Below are 10,452 nucleotides of genomic sequence, written 5' to 3'. Positions count from 1 at the left end.
AGCAGGGCCACGTCGGCACCACTTTCCACGCCGCTGTAGTTGTCCGGCACCAGGATGGCGGCCACCGCGCGGACGTGCGCGCCGTCCAGGGGTCCGTCCTGGGAGTGCACGCCCAGCACTACAGACCACTCGGCCGCGGGCTCCAAGGTCCCATTCCTGCGCCAAGGCCAAGGCCGGGGTGGGGTTAGGTGGACCGCATGGAGGGGGCAGGCCTCTTGGGGCTGGGGGCTTGGAACCAGGGAGAAGGGGGCGGTCAGCGGGAAGCCAGGAGGGGCGGAATCCGATCCAGATTCGGGGCTGGGGCGATCGAGGTTGAGACAGACTCCTGAAAGGGGGAGGAGCGGTTGCGATTTGGAGGTGCTTGATGGGGGGCTTTGGAAAGTTGGAATTCAGACGCGGATATTTGGTGGAGTGGTGGGCGGAGTCTGCTGGCGGCCTCACCACACTCCGAACCTGGATACCCCGCAGAGCACTTAGCTTCAGGAGGGCGGGGAGGCGGGGGTAGCTGGGCTTCAATTTAGCCTTGAGTCCGCGGGACCCAGCTGCGGGGCGGGCTTGGCTTTTGAAAGAAAGGGGCTGGACGTGGGCGAATACTCACGTCACGAAACAGTGAGCGGCCGAGAGGACCCAGGAGGGGGCGATGAGGGAGCCCCCGCAGATGTGGCCCCCGCCCTGATGCAGGCTCACCTGCCACGGCCAGGTGCCCGGCTGCGAGTCTGAGCCCCCCATGATTCGGGCAGAGGGCTCAGGGCGACCGCAGTCTGCAATGGGATACCGTGGAGGTCATCACCTGCCCCTGTCCCCGCCAGAGGCCCAGGTGACTCAGGGCAAAGCCCCACCCCACAATCCACTTCAGTTTGCCCCCGAACAGGGAACAAAGAGAACCTGGGCACTTCTAAGTTTCTGATCATTTCCACCTCCCTCATCGCTTAGCCTGCTTTAACCTCCTTTAAGATCTGGGGACCAGCCCCCCACCCTTCCTTACCCAGATCTTCAGGTTCTTTTTGGGTAGGACTGAGAGCTGGGAGTCACAGGGTAAAAAGAGGAAGATATTGGTGACATCCAGCCCTTGACAGCGCCCAGCTGCCATCTTCCTACTTTCCTCTTCCCCAATTCCCTGCCCTCTCAGCCGCCCTGCCAGCACCCATGCTACCTCTCCCATCTTTTCTGCCTCTGTGGGTGATATTCACCTAGTCCAGCTGCCTTACCTGAGTCCTGGAAGGCTCCTGGGATGGGGCTTATGGCTGGAAAGATGGAGGCAGGAAGAAGCTGGAGACCTATTCTCACAACACGCCCTCCCTGACCCCCTCCCCGCAAACTTTACAGGTACTCCAACCCCCCATGGCACCCAGGCCTCCTTTCCTCCTCCTCTCATATGCTATTCCTTCCCCTCCCGACACCTCACTCCCACCTTCGCTGATGTCCTCCTCCCCTGCCTCCTCTGACACCCCACTCCCGAGGCAGACCCCTGGAGTCCTGCTTTCCAGCTCCCCAGATGTTAGAAGCCAGGCCCCTTACAACCATGCCCTGTCCCCTGAGGTTACCAAGGATGGCAAGTGGGAGAAGCAGGTGCTGGGACATGGTACATTTGAGTCAGCTGGAGGCACAGAGATGGGTGAAGATCTGCTCCCTGCCACAGCTCTGTCTGCCTAGGCAGCCCGTGACTCCTGATGGTCCCAGGGACAGCCCCACCCTCCCTGGCTGGAGCCCATCTCTGGGAATCTGAGTGGATCTGGGGCTAGAAGGAGGAAGTAGGGAGCCTGAAGTCCCCACCCAGAGCCCTGTGCGCGTCTCAGGTCTCTAGAGGCCCGGTGTGGGTGTTGGGGGCAGGTGTCCTCGCTCCAGGACACTTACTGGGTGGGAGAACCCGCAAAGGCGGAAGGAGAGGACAGCCAGGGGCTGGGAGGCCAAAGTTCTGGGTCCTTGGTGAGGCAGGGCTGCAGGTCAGCAGTGGCCCTTGGGACAGAGAAAGTGGCCCCTCAGTGGCGTGACTCACCTGAGACTTCATCTCTCTTTGGGGTGTGGCTACCCCAATGGCTTGGCCTTTTCTTCTCACACAGCTCTGGTTACTGGAGTCGCTGGCCAGGTCTGGGACGGGAGCCCTAGGGAATTCGATCCCATCCCAACAAAAGGATCACAGATTCCGGCAGGTTGGGCAGGACATAGGATTCTGGGAGGGGGCTGGGCAGGCTGGTAAGGCCGAGAAAGACTCCACCCTTCTTTGTGTTAGCGTAAGTACTCTCAGGTGTTTTGCCACTTACTCTGTGTGACCTTAGGAAAGTCACTCAACCCATCAGTATATTCAGTAGGACTCTACTTAAGAAATATGGTGCCTCGAAGAGGAATTGAGGAGAGTTTAGTGAAGGAACTATTGACAGAGGTGTAGGCAGGGAACAGGGAAACCGACAGGGATGGTGAAGCACCCGGGGGCTAGCAGTAACAGAGAGCCCTGCCTGAAGAGACAAAGAGAGGGAGCAGATACTGGAACGGGAAAGAGAGAGCTGGGCTGTAGGAGAGGGCCAGCCAACAGGAGTGCCTTCAATGGAGGAAGGCAACCTTTATCAACCTGTGGCTCAGCAGGGAGGGAGCTGGGAAAGAAAAGTCCCTATCTCACTCTTCTACTCTCTGATCACCTGCCAGCTCCTCCCATCATCTGAAACCTACCAGAAGTCAGAGGGCAAGGGAGCCCATGATGTGGTCCATAAAGGTCACCCTCTGGGGGAACAGATCAGGATGGAGAAGTGTGGGGAATAGAAATGGAGGGTCAAACAAAAAGTATCCACACAAATATATCTATTTTCTTATCAATAACATAAGCTAATAATAACAATACTCTATTAGTCCAGTTTCCCTAGAAAACAGAGGCCTAGGCAAAACCTACATGCTGTTTCCTTTTTGGGAAGTACAATCCCAGGGCAGCAAGAGTAAAGGAAAATGAGAAGTGATCAGGGAGAGAGGAAATGCAAATACAGAGACCCAACTATTGATTGATAATCTTGTTAACTTTAGCTAGTCCGTGGCAGGAAATGAAGGTCAACGTGGTACCAGGTGTGAATATTACTAAAGGGAAACCTCGCTGAAATGGAGTTGGGCGGCCAGAAGGGGGAGCTCTCACGCACATACTACTTGATGTCAATCGAGTTCCCAACTGGAAGAGACATCGCTTTGCATCTCCAGCAGGAAGTGACACTACTTTTCTACCCCCAGCAGGAGGAAGAAAGATTTTCTCCCTGCCTGGCAGCAGCTCAGCCAATGAGAGACTGTCTCAGACAGTGAAAAGCCACTGTACTTTGAACTCCCAGTTTCTTCGAAAGGACTTTTTGTTTATAATAGACCCTCTCAACTTCCCCCTCTCCTCTATAAGAGTTAACTCTCCTTTGCGTTACCTGGCTTGCATGTGGTTTGCCATAGTTGCATGTCCCGAATGGCAAATCTTTGTTGCTCCCGAATAAACCCATTTTCCTGGTAAAATAACTGGTTGTTGTATTGTTTTAGGATAACAACTTCAGACTTGTTAACACAATCCTTGGGTTTCTAAGTCTCCCCCCGGCACTTATTTGTAGGCATTTGTCCCTCCAAAGATAAAGAACCAGTCATTTATTCAACAAACACTCAGAAGAATGAGGTATGGGCAAAAAGAAGGTAGGAAGAAGAGGCTGTGGAGAGTGGCTAATGCAAAGCACGCACGCCACGAAGACCCTCACCTACAAACTGCTTCCTCCAATTCAGCAGTTAAGTGTTTTGGTCTCAGGACCTCCTTAGAAATCTTAAAAATTATTGAGGAATCTGAAGAGGTTTCGCTTATGTGCCTTATATCTATCAATATTTACTGCATTTGAAATTAAAACGGAAAAATACTTGAAATACATATTAATTCATTAAAAAGAAATTCATTATGTTAATGTAAATAACATATTTTTATGAAAAACAGCTACATTTCCAAAACCAAAGAAAAGGTGAGAAGAGTGGCATTGTTTTACACTTTTGCAAACCTTTTTTAGTGTCTCGATTAATAGAATACAGCTGGATTCTCATATCTGCTTCTGCATCCAGTCTATTGGGACATCATGTGTCAAGAATCCTTTGGAGGGCTTCCCTGGTAGCGCAGTGGTTAAGAATCCGCCTGCCGAGGCAGAGGACACGAGTTCAAGCCCTGGTCCGGGAAGATTCCACATGCCGCGGAGCAACTAAGCCCGTGCGCCACAACTACTGAGCCTGTGCTCTAGAGCCCGTGAGCCACAACTACTGAGGCCACGTGCCTAAAGCCCGTGCTCTGCAACAAGAGAAGCCACCGCAATAAGCCCGCACACCACAATGAAGAGTAGCCCCCGCTCGCTGCAACTAAAGAAAGCCCGTGTGCAGCAACGAAAACCCAACGCAGCCAAAAATAAATTTAAAAAAAGAAAAAGAAAAAAAAAGAACCGCCATTAAAAAAGAATCCTTTGGAAACCTACATTGTACACTTGACGTCATGAAAATAGTTTTGCCCTTGAGCACCTCTTGAAAGGGTCTTGGGGCTCCTCCAGGGGTTCCCAGACCATATTTGAGAACTGCTGCTCAAGACAATAATTCTTACCCTTTCCCCAACCCAAAAGACCTTTCTAAATAGAACAGGGGCTCCCCAAAGCAATGCATCTTGTGGGAGCAAGAGGGAACACTTTCTTCTAGGGAGACAGATTGGAATTTCTGAGGGAGTGCAAGTGCAGTTTTCAAAAGCTGCCCTGGTGATTCTGATAGTTGCTCCACCCCGATATGCTCTTGCTTAAGAATCACTGCTCTAAGTTTTCTAATAGCCAACACAGAGGGAAACCCAAGCAGGAGTCTCTCTTCCAGGTACTAGGACAGAAAATAAATTTCTCCTGAAGGTACTCATGGAGAGGACACTTCGGTGTAATGAAATCTTCCTCAACAGTATCACTGTGGCAAAAACAGCAAAGAGGGACTCCCCTGGTGTTCCAGTGGTTAAGACTCCACGCTTCCAATGCCGGGAGTGTGGGTTCGTTCCCTGGCTGGGGAACTAAGATCCCACATGCCGTGGGGCAGCAAAACAAACAAACAAAACAAAAAACAAAACAGCTAGGAGTTTCATAAGGTTGACTTTTTTTTTTTTTTTTTTTGCTATACGCGGGCCTCTCACTGTTGTGGCCTCTCCCGTTGGGGAGCACAGGCTCCGGACGCACAGGCTCAGCGGCCATGGCTCACAGGCCCAGCCGCTCCGTGGCATGTGGGATCTTCGTGGACCGGGGCACGAACCTGCGTCCCCTGCATCGGCAGGCGGACTCTCAACCACTGCGCCACCAGGGAAGCCCCACAAGGTTGACTTTTATAGAGCTGCTGAATGTCAGTCCATAACACCATAATCAAACATCGTCAATAAAATAATTATATGGGGATGCCTTTGGGTAAGAGAGGCAGTGCATGGACACACAGTTCACTGTTGATCTGTTTGGTGGAAGGGGAAATTATAGATCAACTAGTGTATTAGTTTTCTATCACCGACATAGCAAAATACCATACATTTAGTCACTTAAAACAACACACTTATTACCTTACAATTTTGAGGGTTAGAATTCTGACATGGGTCTCCCTGGGCTAAAATCACGGTGTCAGCAGGGCTGAGTTCCTTCCTCGAGGCTCTAAGGGAGAATCCATTTGCTTGTCTTTTCCAGCTTTCGGAGGCTGCTCTCATGGCTCATGGCTCCTTTCCTCCATCTTCAGCACCAGCAATGTTGCATCTCTCTGACCTTTTTCTGTCTTCACATCTTCCTCTCTGGCCAAAACCAGAAAAAGTTCTCTGAGTTTAAGGATTCATGTGATTTGTGAGGATGTGGAGAAAAGGGACACCTTGAGGACTGTTGGTGGGAATGTAAATTGGTGCAGCCACTATGGAGAACAGTATGGAGGTTCCTCAAAAAATTAAAAATAAAGCTACCACATGATCCAGCAATTCTACTCCTGGGTATTTATCTAATTAGAGAAGATATATACACCTTATGCTCGTTGCAGCATTATTTACAATAGCCAAGATATGCAAGCAACACAAGTGCCCATCAATAGATGAATGGATAAAGAAGATGTGCATATATACAATGGAATATTATTCAGCTATAAAAGAGAATGAAATCTTGCCATTTGCGACAACGTCTTAGGATGGACCTAAGAGGACATTACTCTTAGTGAAATAAGTCAGACAGAGAGAGACAAATACCATATGACTTCACTTACATATGGACTCTAAAAAACAAAATAAATGAGCAAACATAACTAAACAGAAAGAGTCATAGAGACAGAGAACAAACAAGTGATTGCCAGAGGGAAGAGAGGTGGGAGGAGGAAAGAAATAGGTGAGGGAGATTAGAGGTACAAACTTCCAGCTGCAAAATAAATGAGTCACAGGGATGAAATGTGTGGTGTGGGGAATATAGTTAATAACTATGTAATATCTTCTATGGTGACATATTGGAACTAGACTTATAGTGGTGATCATTTTGAAATGTACAGAAATACCAAATCACTATGTTGTGTACCAGGAACTAACATAGTGTTGTAGGTCAATTATACTTCAAAAACAAACCAACAGGGACTTCCCTCATGGCACAGTGGTTAAGAATCCACCTGCCAATGCAGGAGACATGGGTTCGAGCCCTGGTCCGGGAAGATCCCACATGCTGTGGAGCAACTAAGCCCGTGTGCCACAACTACTAAGCCTGCGCTCTAGAACCCACAAGCCACAACTACTGAAGCCTGTGCGCCTAGAACCCGTGCTCTGCAACAAGAGAAGCCACCACGATGAGAAGCCCGCGCACCACAACGAAGAGTAGCCCCTGCTCACCGCAACTAGAGAAAGCCCGTGCGCAGCAACGAAGACCCAACGCAGACAAAAATAAAATAAATACATTTATAAAAACAATGATATGAATGAACTTGTATACAAAACAGAAGCAGACTCACAGACACAGGTAACAAACTTATGGTTACCAAAGGGGAAAGGGCGGCGGGGGGTGGGAGGGATAAATTAGCAGTTTGGGATTAACATATACACACTACTATATATAAAGTAGATAAACAGCAAGGACCCACTGTGTAGCACAGGAAACTATACTCAATATTGTGTAGTAACCTATAAGGGAAAAGAATTTGAAAAACGGAATCATTTTGTCATACACCTGAAACTAACACAACATTGCAAATTAACTATACTTCAATAAATAAATAAATGAACTTCGAATAAATAAATAAATAAAACAGAACCCCTTTTATTATCTCTCTTTGTTGTGTGGGGTGTCTGGGCTCCGCTGGGTTGTTCTGCTGCTGATCCAGCTTGGGGTCTGTCATGGGGTTGCGGTCGGATGCAGCTGGGGCTGGAAATTTCTGGATGTTCACCTGGGATGGCTGGGCCTCTCTCCTTCTCCCCGTAATGTCAAGGTCTCTCCTCTCCATGTAGTCACTCTACATGGTCTCTCCAGCAAGGCAGCTGGACTTCTTACTGGTGGCGCAGAAGTTCCCAAGAACTCTAGAGCAGACGCTGCCATGCCTTCCTGGGGCTTAGGCCAGGACTGGCACAGCCCCACTGCTGCAGCATTCTATTGGTTAAAAAGAGTCACAACCTAGTGCAGATTTCAGAGAGAAGGGGATTACAAAGGGTATGAATACTAGAAGGCATGCTTCCTTGAGGGGGTCATCTTTGGAGCTGACCTACCACAGACTAGACTCTCAGGTACTTCAGAAAAAGAGGCTACCCAACAGCCAATATGCATATGAAAAGCTGTGCAAGATGACTTGAGAGAAATGAAAATGTAAACCATCAAGAGATTCCACCAAACACCCACCAGAATGGTTAAAATTTTAAAAGCTGTCGACGTCAAATGTTGGTGAAGAGGTAGAGTGAGTGAAATTCTCATACACTGCTGAGGGGTGGGGAGGGTGGGTAGAAAACTGTTTGGTAGTATTCACTAAAGCTGAACATATACCTATACGATGACCCAATAACAATACTCCTATGATTAGACACAAGAGAAATGAGTGCACCAAAAGACATGAGTATAACAAAGTGTCTGTTGAAGCTTTATTCATAAGAGCCAAAACCCAGAAACGACATTAATGCCTAGTAACAGGAAAATTGATAAATCAATTGTAATATATTCATACAATGGAATACTATGCAGCGATAAAAAAGGATGAATTACTGACATGTACACCCACACGGATGGATCTCACAGAAATTGTTCAACAAACCTAAGTATCATAAACGTATGATTCCAATTATATACGATTCAAGAACAAAGCGAATCAACCAATATAGAAGTCGGAATAGTGGTGACCTCTGGTGGAAGCAGTGACTGGGAACAGCACAAAAATACTTGTTGGAGTGCAGGAAAGTTCTATATCTTGATCTAGGTGGTGGCTACTCAGGTGTATACAAATTCAGAACTTCATTGAGATTTAAGATTAGCACACTTTGTGAACTTTTACTGTGTGGTCGTTACGCCTGAATAAAAAGAGACAAAGCACATTTTGCAATTAAGTGGACTCCAGGGTCAATTAAGGAAAAACAACTGAGCCAGCTCCAAAAATTCTTTCCTAGACCACAAGCTTTGGTAAAAGGTGGAGCATTCCATCAGATACACCAGACCAGGCATGTTATGTAGTTTCTGAAAGTTCAGCCAAAAGAATGAAGCCCTTTAGTGATTGGAGAAACAATAAAAGCACACTTAAGCAAAGTTGTCGATACTACATTCCTGATAAAAAAGATAATTTCTTTAAAAAAAAATTGGTAACAAGTTACTTTTTTTTCTGAATTGGGCTTCTCACTAAAAAGGTTGATTATCACTGACCTAGAAAAAAAGACATTCTTGAGATAATCGTTAAAAAATATTGTTTCTCCCAGCCAAGCTTTTGAAAGGTGCTGAGCAGAGGGGGCAGGAGATTGTTTGCACAGGTTAAGGTCAGGGCCACATACACTCCTTGTGACTAAGCTGGACAGTGCTGTATCTTCTTGTGAAAAGATGTGAAGAAATTGGAAAAGGATCTGGGGTGTCTGCTCTAACGCACAGAAGAAGGGTGTCATCACAGAGCAAGGATGCAAACATTTTAGTTTGGAAAACTGTTAAAATTGGATGTAACCCCTGGTAAGGTTGTCAGGTAAAATAGACGGTGTTCAGTTAAATCTGAATTTCAGATAATCAATGAACAAGTTTTTTGTATAACTATGTCCCACGCAATATTTGGGAAATAATTATTCGTGCTTATCTGAAATTCAGAGTTAATTTGGCATCCTGCATTTTTATTTGCTAAACTTGGCAACCCTATTCCCTTGGCTATAACATTGCCTTGCTAAGTTACTGTGTTGTCTCTCGCTTGGAAGAAGACTTTCTGGAGTGTGCTCCAAAATAACTTGAGGTGCGGTCTCAAATGCGCACGCCATGTAACTCGGTGCAGTGTCCCTCTGAGTGGGAATATTTGAGAGACCATTGATAAAAGTTGACATATTTGACTCCACTCTGTACCAGAAGCCAAGTTGACTGGTACGGTCAAGATGTCGTCTGAAGCTCCCACTTGTGGCAGGAAAGAGTAACTGCTCCTCTTTCCATATCACTCCACCAGACACGCCCATCCCCTGCCTCTATCACCTGGTCTCCAGGGACCGTGCTGGCACAAGGTCACCACCTGGGCCTCCCTTCCTTTCCTCCAATACATCCCCCAAGCAGCTGAGGCATACTGGAGACAGAAATCGCCCCAGGACTCAGCACTTTGGTCTCAAATGAGCAGCCCTACTTCAAGAGGACTCATTTTAGTGAGGTGCAGTCTATGCCATGTGGATGGTGGTTCTTGAGAGAAAGAGGAAATGATCTGTGTTGGGGTCTGGGGGAGAGACCCTCTGCCTCTGAGGAGAGCAGCTGTGGACAGGTGTGGCTGAGCCTGGTTTAGCCCCTGGGGGTAAGAGAGGGAGCCAGGAGATGATTGGGGTTGGGGTGAGGGCAAGATTTTTGAGAAGCAACTGTGGCAACAAGGCCCTGACTTGGAGGCCTGAGCTCAGGAAGCCTTCTAGACCCCTCTGTAAAGATGGGGGATGAAGCATGGTGGGCCTTGGGTACTCATACCATAGCAGATATTTCTCCTGTAGGCTGTTTGGGTTTTCTGAATTCTAAGCATCTAAAATGAGAGCGTGCATGAGGAGGGAAGCTGTAGATTACAGAAACCCACTCAGATTATATTAATAAAAAACAGGGGCTTCCCTGGTGGCGCAGTGGTTGAGAGTCCGCCTGCCGATGCAGGGGACACGGGTTCGTGCCCCGGTCCGGGAAGATCCCACATGCCACGGAGCGGCTGGTCCCGTGAGCCATGGCCGCTAAGCCTGCGCGTCCAGAGCCTGTGCTCCACAATGGGAGAGGCCACAGCAGTGAGAGGCCCGCGTACCACTAAAAACAAACAAACAAACAAACAAACAAAAAA

At 48.0% G+C, this 10,452-nt stretch overlaps 1 protein-coding gene across 1 annotated transcript in view; it reads right to left on the bottom strand.

The window, feature by feature from the left end:
* Positions 1-1,581, bottom strand: part of PRSS36 (serine protease 36) — a 9,052-nt gene extending 7,471 nt beyond the window's left edge. The window contains exons 1-5 of the mRNA XM_024744331.1: positions 1,545-1,581; positions 1,209-1,244; positions 986-1,021; positions 599-761; positions 4-156 (exon numbers count right to left, since the gene is read on the bottom strand). Coding sequence (XP_024600099.1) covers positions 4-156; positions 599-761; positions 986-1,021; positions 1,209-1,244; positions 1,545-1,581 — 425 coding nt within the window. The remainder of the gene's footprint in view (positions 1-3; positions 157-598; positions 762-985; positions 1,022-1,208; positions 1,245-1,544) is intronic.
* Between the last annotated feature and the right edge of the window lie 8,871 nt (positions 1,582-10,452).

Source organism: Neophocaena asiaeorientalis, unplaced genomic scaffold, assembly GCF_003031525.2.
Source record: "Neophocaena asiaeorientalis asiaeorientalis breed wild unplaced genomic scaffold, Neophocaena_asiaeorientalis_V1.1 scaffold91, whole genome shotgun sequence".
NCBI classification, from domain to species: domain Eukaryota; kingdom Metazoa; phylum Chordata; class Mammalia; order Artiodactyla; family Phocoenidae; genus Neophocaena; species Neophocaena asiaeorientalis.
Note: the sequence above shows the minus strand (reverse complement) of the source record. Positions and strands in the feature narration are given on the sequence as shown.